We start from the raw sequence: 20,390 nt of genomic DNA, 5'->3' as shown, positions 1-20,390 counted from the left end.
ACGCCCCGCCCCAATGCCGCACAAGACCAATCAAAAAAGTCAAAGGAGTTCCGATTTGCTCCGCCAATCAACTTGGAAAGATCCCTAGGATTGAACTAACCGGGGAGCTTTTGAACCAACCGGGTGGGGGTATGTGGGCGGGGCCGAGTTCCTAGTGATATTTAAGGAAATTTGCCGCCGTTGAGCTAAAAGTAGAAACCAGTTTGGGGTGGTGTCCTGTGTGGGAAATACCCAGATATTGACACAGAAGTTAGGCTTAAGGAAAGTTTCCTACTTAGTCGGAAGCTAGATTGCAGCCCTGCCTCTAAACAGATTTTCAATAGTTGAGTAAGATACTAGCCACTTGCGCTGTTCGGGTGTCACAGTATCCCAGCCAGCCCTCTCGATAACCCAGAGCTTAAACGCCAACGTGGTTAGCTAAAAAGGTAACCAACTCTGTAAATGGTAACTGAGATAATCAGAAAACGAACACCTGTTAAACACATACAGTGTGCCATGAACTATGTCAAGGACTTTACCTGGATGACCATAATGCCTTGTGAGTTAGAAACTGTCATTTCCATTTTACAAAGAGGAAAATTAAGTAGCCGAACAGAGATAAAAGCTTAGGTTTTGATCCCTTTACAGGATACTTTCTTTCCTGGTCGCAATAATTATATATATGACAGTAAATATATGAGAGGTTTTTCTATGTGACTCCTTAAAAATTTTTTTTCTGACTACAAAAAAATTATACAAAGTCACTTTTTATAAAAGATTTTATTTATTTACTTGAGAGAGAACAAGCAGGGGGAGCTGCAGAGGGAAAGGGAGAAGCAGGCCCTCGCTGAGCAGGGAGTCAGACGTGGGACTCTATCCCAGGATCCCAGGATCATGACCTAAGCTGAAGGCAACCACCCAAGGGACTGAGCCACCCAGGTGCCCCGACAAAGCCACTTTTTAAAATACATGAAAATGATGTTCCTCACCAGAATGGACGCAAAGGAGGGGGAAGAGGAAAAAAAAATCACACATCATTCTATCATCTAGGGGCAATCACTGTTACATTTTGGATTATTTCTTTTCAGTCATTTTTCCTTGCAATTTTCTACATAGTTCAGATTATGAATACATAAAATTTGGGGTTTTTTCCAGTTAACATTTTAATTTGAGCATTTTCTGCATTACTTAACTTTTAAACATTTTTGAAAGCTGTGTAATATTCCATCATATGGATATACCCTGATTCATTTAATCATTTTTATGGAGTTCAACATTTAGATTGTTTTTAAGTTTTTCTATATGAATAATGTTGCAGTGAACTTTTCCCCCCAGCATTCCTGTCTACTTTTTTCTTGGGAAAAACCCCAAAAGTGAAATCACTAGGTTAAAACATGAAGATGTTTAAGGCTCTTGATAACATATTAAGCCCCCAAATCATTTTCTGACTATTCAAATGTACATTCCCATCCTAAAATGTACATTTTTCCATTCGCTTGGCAATGTACATTTGTACATTTCCCATTGCCAAGTAAAAACAGTGCTTACTTCATCATTTGGTAAGCTCTTTTTAATGTGTTTTGTTTGCTAATTTGATAACCAAAAGAAAAAAAAGTATCTCATGTTGGTTTCATTTTCATCTCTTTGATTACTTGTTTTTCCCCAACTGTTTGTACCCTACAGAAGGAATGTTGGAGCTGATAATAATGGGATTTTATCCCTCCACCTCAATGACCTGAGAATATGCATTATTTTCCTAAGATCTGCATCATAATGCCTATGAATAAATTCATGATGCCTATGAATAAAATAAAGTTAAAATAAAATTACAACCGTATATAGATACACATATTCACACAGAGAGATGTTTATATGTATACACACATTTATGTTTTATATGTTTATATATACATTTTATACATACATATGTTTCCTATGTATATGTTTTTTAAGATATTATTTTTTTAAGTAATCCCCATGCCCAACAAGGGGCTCGAACTCATGACCCCAAGATCGAGAGTCCCATGTTCTTCCAACTGAGCCAAACAGGCACCCATCATGTATTTTTTATAATAATATGCATGGGAATGTATGGGAATGTAGGGGTTAGAAGAAAATAGGTCTAACTTACTAATGATCGTATTCAGGAGACGGGGTTGTGATTTTTTTCTTTACGTGATTGAGAGAAAATACTAATTTCATAATGCAAAACTCAACTTTTTTTTTTTTAATACAAAACCCACAAGTAGGAACAAGTTTTAATTGAAATCATGGTAACTGTTCAGGGAAGGTTTATTAAGCTCAATTGTGGTGACTCAATAAATGAATTGCTTATAGTGATGTTGATTGAGTAGAGTTTTTTCCTTAATAGAAAACATCTCTTGGGGCGCCTGAGTGGCTGGCTGTCGGCTAGGCGTCCGACTCTTGGTTTCAGCTTAGGTCATGATCTCAGGGTCATGAGATGGAATCCTGTGTCTCGGGCTTCTCCCTCAGCAGGGAGTCCGCTGGGGATTCTCTCCCTCTCCTTCTGCCCCTCCTCACCCCCATGCACGCATACATGCTCTCTCTCTCAAATAAATAAATAAATCTTAAAGGAAAAAAGGAAACATCTCTTGTCGATATAATGTTATTTGTACAGCATGACAAGTAGAAATTGCTCCCGGAAGAAACTAGGATCATTTCACCCTGAGAAACATCTCATTTGGAGATAGCTTTCCTTCTCTGAGTTAGACTTTAAAATCAGCTAATAGTGTTACTAGTATTATAGTACTATTGGTAGTAGTAGTAGTTAGTATCTGTGTAACTGCTGCATTAGCGAGTGAATGTGTTAGGTACTCCGTGATAATTATCTCATCTAATGCTTACACGAAAACATTTAAGTTTAGAGTGTCCCAATGTCACACAGTATACCCACACTCCCCTCCCCCAAGTATCACTAAACTTATCCCTTTATTCTTTTTTTTAAATAAATTTTTATTTTTTATAAACGTATGATGTATTATTAGCCCCAGGGGTACAGGTCTGTGAATCGCCAGGTTTATGCACTTCACAGCACTCACCATAGCACACACCCTCCCCAATGTCCATACCCTTTATTCTTTTTTTTTTAATATAACTTAAGTAATCTCTATGTCCAACATGGGGCTCGAACTGATGACCCCAAGATCAAGACTTGCATGCCCTACTGATTGAGCCAGCCAGGCACCAGTTTATCCCTCTATTCTGGTCACACTTCTGCTCAAGAGATGTCTTCTTCTCTTGGAAAGCCCTACTTCATATGTTCCTTGCTCTAGAAACCACCCTGGAGAAACCATATGCACACCTTCACTTTTTCTCAAAAGCCCTCCTGAGAGCCATCACAGATAGCCAGTATTGTCATGACCAGTGAGCTGTGGTTTACTGGCCTCTAGTGTCTTAAGAATCCACGCAACTCAATACTTCCCAGGAGACTCTGACTTCCTTTTCGCAAGATGCATAAAAGCTCATCAGACCAATATCTGAATAATCCCTTTCCAAAGACCGGCAAGCAGCTCTCTGGCTCTACAATGTTAATATCCAGGGTTAGGCAGCCTGGCAAGCACTTTGGGGCTTGCACTAAAGGATGATCTGGTTTCCATGGCAACATTCATTCCTTTCCACGGAGGATTCTATCATCTCTCCTGCCCACTCAGACTTTCCAGAATGAATTGATTTTTGTAACTAGAGGTGTTTGTCCTTGATATTCCAAAGAGAAAAAACATATTCATCAAAACAAAAAACACAAAAACACCACCAAAAAAAAAAAAACCCTAAAAACAACAACAAAAAAAACCCGACTGCAGCTGAAATGCCGCATTGCACCAGTCTTCCTTTCTTTAAAAATTCCATACCCTTTCTCCATTTTGCTCTCTTCCCTAGCCTTATTCATCATGTTGGGAAATAGGTTTCTCCAAAAGAAAACAAACAGATGGCGACTCCATTTTCCTAAGACTGGTTACCATGGGGCTATAAAATGAAGTTTTCAGTGAGGCTCCCTTAAGCCTGGGCTTAGGGCATGGGTGGCTGACTTGCGGGTTACGATTGGAAGGGCAAGAGTAAGGATCATTATCCACATAAAGCTCCCTAGAAAGAGGTCACAACCTCTGGAATTCCATCAGTAGCAATTTGTTTGTTTAGGTTAGGCATTGCCATCCCCAGCAATATTCTCTTAAATTGCATATACTTCTGGGAAGAATAATATATGAGGTTGCTTATGCGTAAAGAACTTGGGAAAAAGAGGAAGCGGTAAAAGGGGCTCTGGGGACCACTTTTATCTGCTTCACAATGACATCTTCTACAAGAGGGGCGGTGCAGGTCCTTGTCACTTACATACACAGAGCCACTGGAGGATGTTCTCCGACGTTTACAATGCAGTGGCGAATTCACTACATAGCACTGTTCCCTGGAACACCTGAATGCAGTCTTGCTGGAAGATGTTTGAAACCCACATCGTGAAGTGACTAAAACACATCTCTGTTCCCAGCACCATTTATTTAACCCTAGAGTTTCCTCAGACAAAAGGTAGTTTTCCTCTGGGCAATGTGACGAGCATCAAAAAGCTTCATTGCTTTGTTAAATAAACTAGATGACATAGATTCAGCTTATTTCTACTTAGGTTACTATTGCCTTCACTCTTCAGAACACAGAAGAAATTTTTCCTGCAGTTAAATTTTTAACACAACTGTTAAAACCAAAATGCCAGAAAGTTACTAAGGCCCATTCCAATGGAGCTCTTACTAAGTGATGTTTAATGGGCCATAATTTGAACATACAATTATATCCATGCAGTCATTTAGTCTTTGAGTCAGGCCTCCACCTAGAAATGCTGGTTACCCATGAGGGAGGAACAGCTGATATTAAGTTTCACTATGTAGAAGCCTGGAATCACGTTATTGTTACTAACAGGAAATAGAGTGTATTAGTCAGTGTACTAGTCTGTTCTCTATAGAGAAACAGAACCAGTAGGGTGTATTGTATAAATATCTGTATAAAATAAAAAGATTTAAGAAATTGGCTCATGCAATTGTGGAAGCTTAGGGAGTCCAAAAATTTGATGAGGCAGGCTGGCAAGCTAGAGATTCAGGAAAGATTTGCAATTCAAGTCCAATGGCAGAGTGCTAGGAAACCAGGAAGATGTGATGTTGCAGATGAAGTCAGAAGGCAGTCTGCTGGAAAATTTCCTGTTGCTTCCAAGAGAACAGCATTTTATTTAATGTAGGCCTTCAACTGATTAGATGAGGCCCACCCACATTATAGAGAGCATCTACTGTACTCAAAATCCATGGATTTAAATGTAAATCTTGTCCAAAAATATCCTCATGGAAACATCCAGTATAGTGTTTGATCAGGGATCTGGGCACTGTAACCAGGCAAATTGATACATAATATTAACCATCACACTGGGTCACACACTGGTGGCCATATTCAACAAGAACTGATATCGATCAAACCCTTACCACCACCACCTCCATTCCTCACTGTTATTAATCCTAGATACTGCTATATCTAATTCATCATTATGTCATCATCTTTTGTCCTTTCATTCAAGGTACCTAACTTTTTTCTCTGACTCTCTCCAGTTTCATCTCGTCTACCTCCTGCCTCCCTAAAAAGCTCTGCAGCCCTTAGAAAATTATCCTGGTCATTTATACTTCAGGATAAATTTAGGGACACCTGGCTGGCTCATTCAGTAGGGCATGTGACTCCTGATCCTGAAGGTGTGAGTTCGAGCCCCAGGTCGGACACCGAGATTACTTTAAATAAAATAGGGTAAATCTAAATTATTAACTGTCTTACCTACTTTCTCATTGTAAAAGAAAAGCATATTAAGAGGATTTCAGGATCAATGAAGAGCTGAGGGAGGTATTTCTTTTGAGGAAGGGAAAGAAAAAAAGAAAGTGGCAAACAAATGAAGGCAAAGAGAGAAAGCTAGATTTTGCAGAAGATGGAAACCAGATAAACTCCAGGGGTCTAGATAATTCATGAATGGTCTTTCCAAGGTGTCACTATTGCAGTAAATCAGCTCTCACTGTTTTCTATCTTCCTCAGGATAGTCAAGGAGAGAAGCATCTGATTGAGCTTGGGTTCTGTGCTCCTTTCTGGGCTGGGGGATGGCAGGGCACCTTGTCTGACAGTTTCCAAGCTGCATGAGCTAGAGGAACTGTGGCCAGTAAAAGGGGGTATAGATTTGGGCAGCAAAATATTTATTCTCTATTGACTATCACTGTAAGAATTGCTCAAAGGTGATGCAGAATCAGCTCCACTAAGATAACCTTGAATATCAGAGCAAGGCACAGCTGGGAGGCACAGACACTGTGACAGCCTGGACCTATTTCTCAGAATCCTTCTGCTCCAGCTGGACACTAAGTACCTCAAGGGCAAGAGCTCATGTCTATTTTAGTTTCTTTGGTTGATGGACCTGTAGGACTGTATACACAATGCTATTGAACTTATATCATTTGTGAGATGCTACAAAGGTTGGCTTATCATGGAAATAAGTGCTCTAAACAGACATACTGGAACCTCTCCAGCAAGCCTATCTTTCCTACGTGGTAAGTATTCCTCCCCGTTGAAGACCTTAAAGACATTTTCCCTTGCAATCTATTTTACCTAGTAACAAACCAGTGGTGTAAACACATTTGCATTATTCTCTGGCCTTGAAAATAATGTGAGGTCATTGGACTGAGAACCAGTATCATCTTCTGGATCTGTTTGGTAAATCTCTTTGATTTACAGATTCAGAGTATCAAAAAATGTAAGAGGTAACCATTAAGCTCATCTAATTATACCTCTTACTTTGCAAATAAGGAAACTGGGGCTCAGAGAAGAGATATGGCAAATGAGTTGGCAGAGCATGAAAAGGGACAAGAACCTGCACCTCCAGGCTCCCCAGTTCGTTCTCAGAGTTTTTGTAGCTTTTGCGAGTTAATAGATCAGACTTCAACTAGTTCTCTTTCCTGATAAACTCCACTGGTTTGGTTAACATCTGATTTGCCCAATAAAGCAATGTGGTTTTCAGGCATAGCCTGAGAGTTTATAAAACTGGCCTGGTTTTGTTTCTTCTGTCCCTGGCCGGCCTTCAGGTCACTTATTGATTTTTATTCTCAACCATAAACCGCTAAGCATGCTCACCTCTTCTGTTTTCCTTTGCTCATATTGGAACCACTATTTTTTCCTAATCAACTGTGAGAAATGAAAGGTAACAAATCCTGTTGTTTCTCGTCTTGTGTAAATACGGACAGAAATATAAGCTATCAGGGGCAGGGTCAATAAAAGCACCAGGGAATCTCCTAAGCAGAATCTTCTTGAAGCACGCTGCTGCTGCTGCTGTTACTATTATTATTATTTTTTTAAATATTTTTTTATTTATTTGACAGAGAGAGAGATCACAAGTAGGTAGAGAGGCAGCAGGAGGCGGTGGGGCCGGGGGGGGGGGGGGGGGGGGCAGGCTCCCAACTGAGCAGAGCCCAATGCGGGACTCAATCCCAGGACCCTGAGACCTTGACCTGAGGCGAAGGCAGAGGCTAACCCACTGAGCCACCCAGGCGCCCCTGCTGTTACTATTATTAATTCTAATTTTTATTATCCTCTATTCTGAAGACTCCAGTGAGGCAATGGTATAGTAGAAATATCGAGGTAAAAGAAATAAGAGCGAATTTTGGGCATATTTCATTCAAATTCCGCCCTATTGTCTAAAATGAAACAATACTGGGGAATCATAAAGATTGTTAAAAACATTATCTTTATAAATAAACAATAATGGATTAAAATAGAAAAAATAAAGGTACAGCAACAATTACGATTCACTCTTAAATTTGAAAATCGAGTTTTCCAGGCTACACAAAAGTTATATATAAACACCAACATTGATAATTTCTAGGACCGAGGTAAACAAGCTCGCCCACAGAGAAAAGCTTGAATCCACGCAGAACTTGAATTCAGAACCAGCTTTGGGCAGGCCAGTACACGCGCCGGGTGCTTTTAGGCATTTTAGGCTTTTAGGCCATTTCAGTAGGTCTGGAAGCAGAAAGTTAGAAAGTCTCAGAGGCCGTAACCGGGCAAGCAGCAGAGGGCAAAGAGAAGCAAGGCTAAGGGATTAAAACATCAGAGGCCTTGCTACACAGCCAGGCACAAACGGCCGGCTGTGACAAGACTCGCAAAAGAAACCCTTAAGAAAGTCGCCGGCGGACAGGTGCTCTGCAGAAACATAGAACACCGGCACCCGCAGCTCCCGCTCAAAATGGCGTAGTCGCCCCGCCCGCCCCTCGGCGGTCGCGGACCCGCGCGCGCCCTGCGGGGAGGGGGACGCCAGGGAAGCGTCCGGGCGCGCGCGCGACCTCACGGCGGCTGCGCGCCTGCGCGAGGGCGGGCGGCGAGCGCGCGCGGGGGGGCGGGCTCTACTCTGCGCCCAGCTGCAGCCGCCAAGCCGGACGTGTCCGCGAAGATGGCGGGCAGGGTGAGTGCCGGCCCCGAACCTGCGGCTCGAGGCGGGGGCGCCGGGCTCGCGGGCACTCCGAGATCCTCACGGCCCTAGGGAGGAGGCGTGAGTCCGAGCAGATGGGGGTTCGGAAGGGGCGGCAAGCCAGAGAAGGGCTTGAGGGTGAGAAGTAGGAGCGGTGACGGAGGATTAGCCTTCCGCAGAAACTCCATCCCCCTAAGGAAGCTCGAGGGGAGGCGACCCCCTCACTACCCTGGGTCTCCTGAGTCTCCTTTAATTCTCCCTCTCTATCCCTCGGGGTTTGTTACCACGTCCCCTAAACCAGCCGCAGGATTGTGGCTGTCCCAGCCCCGTCGGACGGGCTCTGGGGGTTTCTCCGCACCCCCTTGCTAAGGCTTATTAGGTGCAGCCGCTGGAATGACTGCGGGGGATCCGTCTCCTGCGTTGGGGCTAGGCCTGTGGGAAGGATCATTAGGAACCCATTTCTGTTTCTTTTAAAGTGAAAGGTCTTGGGAAAGGGAGGAGGAGGTGCAAATGACTTTTAGTGTTAAACCCCAGCCATCTGGGGGACCTGTCACTGTCGGAACAGGCAGGAATGTCTTCAGCTGGGAATGGGGATGCGTTTGGGGTGTCGCGTTTTGTTTTTATGAATGACAGTCGCTTTGAATGCAGCGGTCTATGTTGTAGTTCCATGGCTTTAAATTTTACTTCCTCCTTTACCTCTTAAGATCGCGGTGTAGTGGGTTTGGCAAGGGGAGATAGGGCTGGTTCTGTGCAGTACTGCAGTGTGCCCTGAGCTAAAAGCTCTCTGAGGCATGGATCCTGCCCAGAGATTACACTGGTCATAAACCTGGGGACATTAACTGCGTCACTAGGGGATAAGGGTGTGCTTGACTGATTTATTTATACTGGAATATTTAAACAAGTTTGCGTGGATTTATGCTTGCATGCAAATGTCCTATCTAAATGGCCTATCTAAAAGAAAGTCATGAGATGGTAGAGTAAGAAGAAACCTTAAAGGTCATTTAATTTGACCTCTTTTTCTTTCTATTCTCCATAGGCTCTCCTTTTATCAATGGCTTCTCCCTCTACCCATGCTTCAGATTCTCTTTTTTCCCACCCAAGGAACCCCACTCCTGTGCGTTCACCTGTTCCCGCTTAACATACTTAAGCTTCTCCCATCTTAAGACAAACCCTCCCTCCACCCTCACAGCTATCTCCTTTCTTTTCCCATTTTTCAGCCAGGTATTTCGATAGAGTTGTATACATTTATTGTCTTTTATATTTGCTTACCACCGACTCACCCCTCAGCCCACTGCGGTCTGATTTCTGGCCCTATCATGAAATGTGCTTCTAAACTTAATTGACATTTTTCATTCTTTGTCTGACTTGAGGTCTCCACAGCGTTTGACATTGTTGATCATAGCCTCCTTCATGGTAAACGCTCTTTCCGTGGCTTCTGTGCAGCCTTGCTCCTGTTTTTACTCATACCTCTCTTTTGCAGACTCACCCTCCTCTACGCTGTTATTCAATGCAGATATTCCTCAAGGCTCTCTTCTCCATTATCTCTTCAGGCAGTCTCTTCTAAGCCTACAGCTTCAACTACCATCTATATGCCAATGATTATCAGTATTTTACTCCCAGTCCAGATCTGTCCTTAAGTTCTAGATCAATATGTCAGAGTGCCAATTTAAAATTAAGGCACCTCAAACTCTACTGTTCACATCTAAACCCATGATCTTAGCCCACCTAATTAGTACTTTCCTGTGAATGGCATCACCGTGCATAGGCTAGAAACCAGTGGGGGATGGGGAGATGGGGTGGTGGTGTTCATGGTCATCCTTTATACTTCTCTCTCACCACATCCTCTGCTCCCCAGGAAAATTCATCACTGAGTTCTGTTCCACCCACCCCCACCCCTTCTCTAAAAGGGTATGATTAGGGCAAAAGAATGTGGCGTGGGCATTGCTGCTTTAAATTATACCCAAATAGGGACGCCTGGGTGGCTCAGTGGGTTAAAGCCTCTGCCCTTGGCTCAGGTCATGATCCCAGCATTCTGGGATCAAGCCCCACATCAGGCTCTGTGCTCAGCAGGAAGCCTGCTTCCCTTCCTCTCTCTCTCTGCCTGCTTCTCTGCCTACTTGTGATATCTGTCAAATAAATAAATAAAATCTAAAAAAAAAAAAATTATACCAAAATAACCCACTGGACTACTGGTCACGTGGATTCTGTCATTTTAATATCCTAAAATTCTTCAATCTGTCCATCTCTCTTCATCCTCATTTCTACCTCATTTCCCCAAACTACCATCATTTGTGGTTTGGACTACTTTGGGAATCTCACTAGAGGTCTCTTTATAGCATTTTCCACATTGATTGTTTCCTCTCATGCCTGTTGCTGTTTAAACCCCTACCTCAATAGCATCAGATTACTTTTGGGAGATCAGTCCAAACTGGGCCTTTAAGGCCCTTTGTGGTTCTACTCCTGCTTCTCTCTACTCACACTGCCTTACTCCTTATGCTCAGGTTATATAAACCATTCAGTTCCTCGAACTTTAGTAGTTTCTCTTACTACAAGGTCTTTGCATGTACTGTTTCCTTTCTTTCTTTTTTCTTTAAGATTTTATTTATTTTTGACAGAGAGAGAGAGAGAGAGATTGTAAGTAGGTAAGAGGCAAGCAGAGAGAGAAGAGGAAGCAGGCTCCCTGCCGAGCTGGGAGCCCGATGCGGGGCTCGATGCGGGGCTCGATCCCAGGACCCTGAGATCATGACCTGAGCCAAAGACAGAGGCTTAACCCACTGAGCCACCCAGGCGCCACATACTGTTTCCTTTCTTTGTGATGTTCTGTTCCCAACCATCTACCTCCTACTCATGGATCACTCATCTACTCAAGGGAAGCCTGTTCTGATCCCACACAAGTCATGATCCTTTGTTAGATGCTCTTAAAGAGCTGTATTCCTTTCTTTAGAGATTTATCTGTTTGTCGTTTTAAATTTATTGGTATGGTTATTTGCCTTTACTGTTTATCTTCCTTGAAAGAAGAGACCATATTAGTCTTTCATTCATTGTCATCACTGTGTGCTTTGCACACTGCCTGGGGCGTAGGTGCTCAATACCTTTTTGTTTAAAACGAAACTAATCTAATTTCTGAATACTCTAGCAGTAGAGAGTGCATCACCATCAAAGCTAGCCCATTTTAGTGTCATGTTAGAAATGTCTTTTTTATATGGCGTTCCATGTAATTTTTAGCTGTTTAGAGTTACAAAGAACTAAACACAATTCCTTTTCCGTATGATAGTCCTATATATTTGAAGACAGGTTACATATTCGCTCAGATTTTCTCTTTGCAAGTTAAACATCCCCAATTCCTGAAATATTCTGTATTCCAAACTCTTCATCATTTAGGTTATCTTCCTTTGGAAACACTGTTTTGCCAGTGTTTCTTCTAAAATGTGCCCCAAGTGGAACGCAGTGATTAGTGGAGAACATGCTGAACTCCTCTTGAGCTAGACACTACCATTATTAATACAGGGTAAAATCATATTTGCTTTTTTTCTGCAGTAAATCACACTCTTGGGTCATAATGAGCTTGCAGTCAATTAAAACTCTCATATTCTTTTAAAATTGGCTCCCCTACCCTGTTCTATGTATTTTGCAATTATTTTATTGAACCTAAGTACAAAACCTTACATTTATCCCCTTTACAGTCCTCAGTTTTTTTTGTTGTTGTTGTTTGTTTGTTTTTTTTAAGGTCAGGGCCCATCTACTACTTGTTCAAGGTCTTTTTGATTCTTGATTCTTTCATGTTATGCAACATAGTAGCTCTCTCTGCCAATTTTGTTTTCACCTGTAGGTTTAAAATAATGACTTCTGTGTCTACATTCATGTCATTATTAAAAAGGAGAATAAGATGGGTCAGAAACAGCCCTTGAGCATGCTGCTAGAGACCTTTCTCTAGACTGATACACATCAATATACTTTGGGTACCATTACTTAAATACAAACATATCTCATCTAAACCTGACAAAACCATCCTGCAAGCTAGGTATTATTAATATTGTTTTTCTCAGAGATAGGGGCTCATTAATTTGCCAGGTTTACAACTAACAAGAAGCAGGGTCAGGATATGAATTCAGCTCAGTTTGCTACTTATTACCTGCTTTACCAGCTTAATTGCAAGGGTCTAGAAAAGAGTAGATTTACCTTTCTTAGAGCTTTTGGAGGTTGATGTCAAAGTTTAATTTTCAAAAACTACCTTATATCTTTTGGAAAATCTGAGCACCTTTGGCCTATCCTTGATTGTCTTATTTCTTCTGATAACCATAATTTCCTAGTAACTGCTTATTGTTTAACAAATAGAGTTAGCCTTGTGATGCTTTTAAAATAAATTCTGAATTTCCTTTTTTGGAAGAAAAACTATTTTGAATTATTATTGCTTTTGGTTACTTTAATTTTGGCATTCTGACACCTTGTAAATGGTATTTATATTCAGTATGTAATTGAAGGGTTTTTTTTTCACTGTATCATTATATCACATGTATTACTGGTAGCATTAGTAACCTGTATATCTTGTCCTTTGCTTTTTCTGGGCAAAAGAGAAGAGCATCATGTTTGGTTCATCTGGGAAGTTGGCTGAAGAATAAAATGTGTGATATTATTCAGTAAATAACATCTAGGTCATTAGAACTTGATTAATCCTTAAAATTTCTTGAAGCTTTTAATCTGAAAAAGCAAAGAACATGAAAGAAAATAATTTTTGTCATTATCTTCTTTAGTGTATATACTATATGAGAAAAAATATGGGATTATAAGTTGGATACATTTTATAATAAATGATGAATTGATTTAAAGGTACTTGATTCCCTTTGGCCTTTCAAAAAGATTGGATTAGGTAATAAGTGCTCTTGGCTGTTTTAAATTTTTGCTGGTAATATAAAACAGATTCTCTAGTTCTAATTCTTATTATTTATATAAATACAGACTCTTAGTTATATATGAACTCCCCATACAGATGGCTGCCTTTGCCCCAGGCCTCCACACTATCAGAACTCTTACGCTACAGCTTCTCTGAAGTCATAGAATCAGAAGTAGAGGAAAGGAAGAATCTGAAATACAGCCTTAAATGTTTAGGAGAGCTGATTCTAAGTATGGAGAGGCTCCTTAGTAAAGCTTCCCTGTTTGGTGTTGCTTCTTGGCCCCTTCTACCACCACCACCACCACCACCTGGTTACTGAAAAGAAAAGAAGAGAGGCTTTCCACATTGCCTGAACTTTTTTGTACTGTATCTTTTAAAATTGCCCAGAGATGGGGTGCCTGGGTGGCTCAGTGGGTTAAGCCTCTGGCTTCGGCTCGGGTCATGGTCTCGGGGTCCCGGGATCGAGTCCCACATCAGGCTCTCTCCTCAGCGGGGAGCCTGCTTCCCCCTCTCTCTCTGCCCCGCCTCTTTGCCTATTTGTGATTTCTCTCTGTCAAATAAAAAAAAAAACCAAAAACAAAAAACAAAATTGCCCAGAGATCTGACTTGCTGGAGATTCAGCAGTGCCTTTCTGCAAATACACATACGGTAATGCCAATAAAGCCAATGGATCACTTTCTTCATAAATTCTTATACCCCCTTGAGGTGATCTCTTGTGAAGGAATAGGAGTAAGATGATGTTAAATAGAAATCTAAGGGAGAGAACTCTTAGGAGTAGAATGCGGTGTAGAAAGATGTCAGGTGATCCTAGAGTCCTGGGATCGAAGCCTGCATTGGGCTTCCTGCTCAGCGGGAAGTCTGCTTCTCTCTCTCTCTCTCTCCGCCCCCCCCCCCCCGCCTCTCCCCACTGTTCATTCTCTCTCTCTCTCTCAAATAAATAAAATCTCTTAAAAAATTAAAAAAAAAGATATTAGAGGTAAAATTTACCTAATCTCACAATTTGAGAAGGGCAGGCTAGTAAATTTCGTATCAGTTAGTATATTGATGAAACTTTTGTAACCTAATGTAGAAACCTAGCCATTTATGTATGTATGTGTTTTTGAAGATTTTATTTATTTTAGAGAGAGCGTGAGGGGGGAGGGACAGAGGGGGAGAGAATCTGAAGCACACACCTGCTGAGTGCGGAGCCTGACGTGGGGCTCTAGCCATGACCTGGAGATCATGACCTGAGCCAAAACCAAGTCTGATGCTCAAATGACTGAGCCATCCACGTACCCCAATAAGCCGAGCCTTTTGTAATATTTTGTGGGTGAATGGCATCTTTACCAAATAATTGACCTTCAGGTAGTTTTGGAATACAAGTTCTGAATGGGATGGCTTATGTGCAATACCACGAGTCCAAACAAACAATTCAGAATGTTTTGTAGTCTCATTTCCTGAGGTCAGAGTTCTGCTATCCAAAGCATATCAACATTCCGCCATGTTTGTGCGTGTTACTTTAGTGGAGATTTTAAAAAGTATCTTGAAATGCAGTGTGTTTTAGGAACTAAAATTGAACTCTTTATAACACTACTAAATAGCTTCTTTTTGAAACAAAAGGAATTTATGCTTAAAATGGATGTATTCCGTTTTTCAAGTATTTAAAACAAGGTGCAAAGGTATAAGCTGAAAGTATACTGTTGGGGATGCCTGAGTGGATCAGTCGGTTAAGTGTCTGCCTCTGGCTCAGGTCATGATCCCAGGGTCCTGGGATCAAGTTCCATATCGGGCTCCTTGCTCAGCAGGGAGCCTGCTTCTCCTTCTGCCTTCTGCTCCTCCTGCTTGTGCATTCTCTCTGACGAATAAATAAAATCTTGAAAAAAAAAGGAAAGTATACTATTTTATTCTTGAAAATTCTAGAATTGGCAGAACCATGAACCCTTGGAGACACCTGCATTAGCAATATACTAGACACTTGCTCCAGTGCAGTTCTTAAGGGTCCATACTCTGGGTGTGGCATCTTTGGTAAGAATCTCCTAATGAGGTCCTTTCTCACAATTCAATATTAATACCCCTGAATGGGCTCTGAGGCCTACAGTGGGTTGTTTTCAGTTTCTTAGTGATTTTTTTTTTTAAAGATTCTGTTTATTTGGGGCACCTGGGTGGCTCAGTGGGTTAAAGCTTCTGCCTTCGGCTCAGGTCATGTTCCCAGGGTCCTGGGATCGAGCCCCACATCGGGCTCTCTGCTCAGTGGTGAGCCTGCTTCCCCCACTCTCTCTGTCTCTGCCTGCCTCTCTGAGTACTTGTGATCTCTGCCTGTCAAATAAGTAAAAATAAAATCTTTTTAAAAAAAAATAAGATTCTGTTTATTTATTTGACAGACAGAGATCACAGCAGGCAGAGAGGCAGGCAGAGAGAAAGGGGGAAGCAGGCATTCCCCTGAGCAGAGAACCCGATGTGGAGCTCGATCCCAGGAATCTGAGATCATGACCTGACCCGAAGGCAGAGGCTTAACCCACTGAGCCACCCAGGTGCCCCAGTTTCTTAGTGATTTAATCTCATAATTTCCAACTTACATTTTATGATGGAAACTATTCCTTGCTTGACTGTATTTCTAGAAGCTCTGTGCATTTAAGCAAGTATAAATTATATACACTTCAAGAGGTTTCAAACATGGGACACCTGGCTGGCTCACTCAGAAGAGCATGCAACTTTTGATCTTAGGGTTGTGAGTTCAAGCCCCACGTTGGATATAGAAATTACTTTAAAAAAAAAAAAAGAAAGAAAGAAATATTTAAAGATTTAGAGCATGCTGAAAAGTACAGCAAATAGCATAACATGTATCCATATGTTCACCACCCAGATTTAAATGTTAACATATTGTGATATTTGTTTCAGAACTTTAATTTTTAGAAATAAAACATTACAGATCCAATTCAATCTCTTTTGTATCTCCTTTTGATTTCACTAACCTTTCCCAGAAATAACCACTATTCTAAAGTTGGTATAGATCCTTTCTGTTCACATTTACATATGTTTGTGCCCATAAGTAATATATTGTTTTGTGTGTTTTAAAAAAAATATATAGGGGTGCCTGGGTGGCTCAGTGGGTTAAGCCTCTGCCTTTGGCTCAGGTCGTGATCCCAGGGTCCTGGCATTGAGCCCCTCATCGGGCTCTCTGCTCAGCGGGGAGCCTGCTTCTCTTCCCCACACCCCTGCCTACGTGTGATCTCTCTCTCCCTATCAAATAAATAAAATCTTAAAAAAAAAACCCCAAACATAAAAATACATATAGTGATGTCATATTGTATATTTCCATCTGCAAACTGCATTTTTTAAAAAAAGATTTTATTTATTTATTTATTTATTTATTTATTTATTTATTTATTTATCAGAGTGAGAGAGAGAGAGAGTGCGAGTGAGCACGAGCACAACCAGGCAGAGTGGGAGGCAGAGGGGGAGAGAGAAAAAGGCTCCCTGCCGAGCAAGGAGCCCCATGTGGGACTTGATCCCAGGACTCTGAGATCATGACCTGAGCTGAAAGCAGCGGCTTAACCCACTGAGCCACCCAGGCATCCCGCAAACTGCATTTTTAAAATTTAAAATGACATTTGAAATTTAGTCATATTGATAGAGAGCCAGTTAATTCTGTTTAACTACTGTATGGTATCCTATTTTGTGCCTATACCACAATTATCTGTTCTCTTATCTGAGGATAATTTAAGTGGCTTCCAATTTTACTTTTTATGGTGTACACATTTGTCTATATGTCTCCTTACATACACATACACATGTAAGAGTTTCTTAAGGATGTATGTCTAGAAACGTAGCATGTATCCTGTGTGGAATCGCTACACAGAATTGCTGGGTGATGAGTTACCTTTGTCTTTACATAGTTACACCAGTTTGCACTCTTGCCAGCAGTATTTGAGTGTGTGTTACTCATGTCCTTTTGAGCATTTAATGTTGCAGATATTTTAGTTTTTATAATATGATAGGTATAAACAATCTTACTGTTTAAATTTGCATTTTTGTGGGGACACTGGGTGGCTCAGGCAGTTAAGTGTCTGCCTTCCACTGAGGTCATGATCTCAGGGTCCTGGGATTAAGCCGTGGATCGGGCTCCTGGCTCAGCGGGAAGCCTGATTCTCCCTCTCCCCCTCCTCCCCCTTGTGCTTTTTCCCCCTCTCTCTAATAAAAAAATAAATAAAATCATTAAAAAAATAAATTTGTGTTTTTTCCCTAATTATTAGTGAGATTGAGCTATTTTCTTATTGGTCTTTGGGATATTCTCTTCTTTGAATCCCCTTTATATAACCTTTATCTATTTTTACCTTTTGGCTGTTAGTATTTTTTAAAAAATTGATTTTTAGAGTTTTCCTTTTGGGAGGGGTAAGATATGCTTTGGAATCTAATTCTTACGTAGTCGTAAATAGCTTCTCCCAGACAGTGGTGATCTTTTCATGTTTATAGAGTTTTAGACTTAAATTTCATTATAGCTTATAATTATACATTTTTTTTGCCTTTATGATTATTGTGTTTGCGAGCTTTAGCAGAAATCTTTTTTTTTAAAAGATTTATTTATTTATTTTAGAGAGAGAGGGAGAGAGAGAGAGAGAGCATGAGAGGGACAGAGGGAGAGGGAGAGGGAGAGAAAGAATCCTGAAACAGATTTCCCATTGAGTGTGGAGCCCGATGCAGTGCTTGATCCCAGGACCCTGAGATCATGACCTGAGCTGAAAACAAGAGTCAGCTGCCCAACCAACTGAGCCACCCATGTGCCCCAAAGAAATCTTTTTTTTTTTTTAAGATTTTATTTTTATTTATTTATTTGACAGAGACACACAGCGAGAGAGGGAACACAGGCAGGGGCATGGGAGAGGGAGAAGCAGGCTTCCCCTCCGCAAAGCAGGGAGCCCAGTGTGGGGCTGGATGCAGGGCTGGATGCGGGGCTCTATCCCAGGACCTCAGATTCTTTTTTTTTTTTTTTAGGACCTCAGATTCTTAATGACTGAGCTATCCAGTTGCCCCCCTCCCACCCCAAAAGAAATCTTTACCTACCTTCAAGTTAAAAAGATTTTCATCTTAAAGGTTTAAATTTTTGGTTTTTACAATTTGGTGTTTAATTCATCTGGAATTTATTTTTGTGTTTGGTTGTGAATTGGGAAGCTAATTTTATCTTTTCCTTATGTATAGCCAGTTGTCCCAATATCGTTTATTGAGTCCATCCTTTTTTTCCACTGATTTTTTTTTAAAAGATTTTGTTTATTTGACAGAGATCACAAGTAGGCAGAGAGGCAGGCAGAGAGAGAGGGGGAAGCAGGTTCCCTGTTGAGCAGAGAGCTTATGCGGGGCTCGATCCCAGAACCCTGGGATCATGACCTGAGCTGAAGGCAGAGGCTTTAACCACTGAACCACCCAGGTGCTCCTTTTCCACTGATTTTTAATGCTATCTCTGTTTTATAACCACCCTAAGTCTGGACTCATTTGTGGTTTATATTCTGTTTGCCTGTATGTGCACCAATGCCACTGTTTTAATTAAAATAGCTTTAATATTATATTAAATGTATATCATGTTATATATTTTATAATAATTATATTATTTGATGTTACATATATTGTATGATAGTTTTAAAATTATTCTTAGCCCCTCCTTATTTTTCTTTATTTGGCATTTCTTGACCCTTTTCCATATGAAAATAATCTTTCCTCTGTTAAAAAATATCTTTAAATTTAAATTAATCTTTATTGGGGTGCCTGGCTGGCTTGGTCAGTAGAGCATCCAACTCAGTCTCAGGGTCATGAGTTCAAGCCCCGTGTTAGGTGTAGAGATTACTTAAAAAATCTTTAGGAGAAAAATTATCTTTATTGCTATTGATTTTGACCTACATTTTTCCGTATGTTTTACAAGAGCAGGTAAAACATTACTTTACAAAGCTGATTTTCTTTTCTTTCTTTTTTTTTTTTTTGATGTTAAGCCAGAATGTACTAATAATTTATCACGACTTTGTGCTGTATGGATTTGAAACCAAATGAATTAGCATCAGCTGTTTGTGAGTAATGCAGGGTATTTTGGTCCTTTGCTAAATTCAGAATGAAGTGCTAAAGTTCTCACGTGTTTTGCACTAGCCATATAGATCTTTACTAATGGAGAAAATGGGAAAATTATTAAAGTAAGAAATAAATTGTCATTTTTGAAATCCAACATTCACTTATTTTTAAAATCCCTAAATAATAAAAGAATATTTTAGGGGTTTGCTGGTGGAATATCTAAATATTATAAAATGTTTTTAATGTTATGTGCATATGAACATTTTCTTACTTGATTCACAAGCAATTATCACTAATTCTGGGTCTTCCAAAAAACATCAGTGTGGGCGAATTAAAAACATTTAGTTATCCTAGTTACTTTTCTCCTACAGAATAATATTGACAACATTTTGTGAGATGATAGAGGACGTGGTTCTCATGTATGGAACAGAGCCTCTTCCATGAGGTATTACTCGGTGAATGATTGTTGAGTGAATGGATGAACATTTATTTCTAAATACCTTAATAAATCATCATTTTAGACAGTGTAGTTTGAGTTTTACTGTTACATTCTCTGCCGAGCTATTGGCTACTGTTCTGACTTATTCTGTTCTTCAGATCATTAATAATAGGGCATAGATCTAACTTTAAACAGCTGCTGGATTTCATGCTAGTCATTTTTCTCCATGTGCTGATATTGAGTCTGATTATTGTTTTTTATATATAAAACCTTCTAATCAATTTACTACTTATCAAGCACAAAATAAACTTAACTGTATTTATCACGTTAAATGATGAAATGGCCTAAGGGCATTATTGAAGCCTCTTTCCCACATTTCTTTTGTAGAAAGAAAGGAACCTATAGGTGTTTCTGTTTTTATGAAGTTTATTTCTCCTTACTGAATACAGTGATTCTTTTTTTTTTTTTTAAATACAGTGATTCTTAAAGTGGAATCTGCATACCAGCTAATACAGTATCTCTGGAGAACTTTTTTTTTTTTAAGATTTTATTTATTTATTTGACAGAGAGAG

The 20,390-nt window shown here is 40.4% G+C and overlaps 1 protein-coding gene across 2 annotated transcripts in view; it reads left to right on the top strand.

Moving 5' to 3' along the window:
* Positions 1 to 8,361: 8,361 nt before the first annotated feature.
* Positions 8,362 to 20,390, top strand: part of NSF (N-ethylmaleimide sensitive factor, vesicle fusing ATPase) — a 147,812-nt gene continuing 135,783 nt past the window's right edge. For both annotated transcript variants that reach the window (XM_045985642.1, XM_045985641.1), the window contains exon 1: positions 8,362 to 8,452. In XM_045985642.1, coding sequence (XP_045841598.1) covers positions 8,441 to 8,452 — 12 coding nt within the window. In that variant the 5' untranslated portion in view covers positions 8,362 to 8,440. The remainder of the gene's footprint in view (positions 8,453 to 20,390) is intronic.

Source organism: Meles meles, chromosome 18 (genome assembly GCF_922984935.1).
Source record: "Meles meles chromosome 18, mMelMel3.1 paternal haplotype, whole genome shotgun sequence".
NCBI classification, from domain to species: domain Eukaryota; kingdom Metazoa; phylum Chordata; class Mammalia; order Carnivora; family Mustelidae; genus Meles; species Meles meles.
This window is presented reverse-complemented; position numbering and strand designations above follow the sequence as displayed.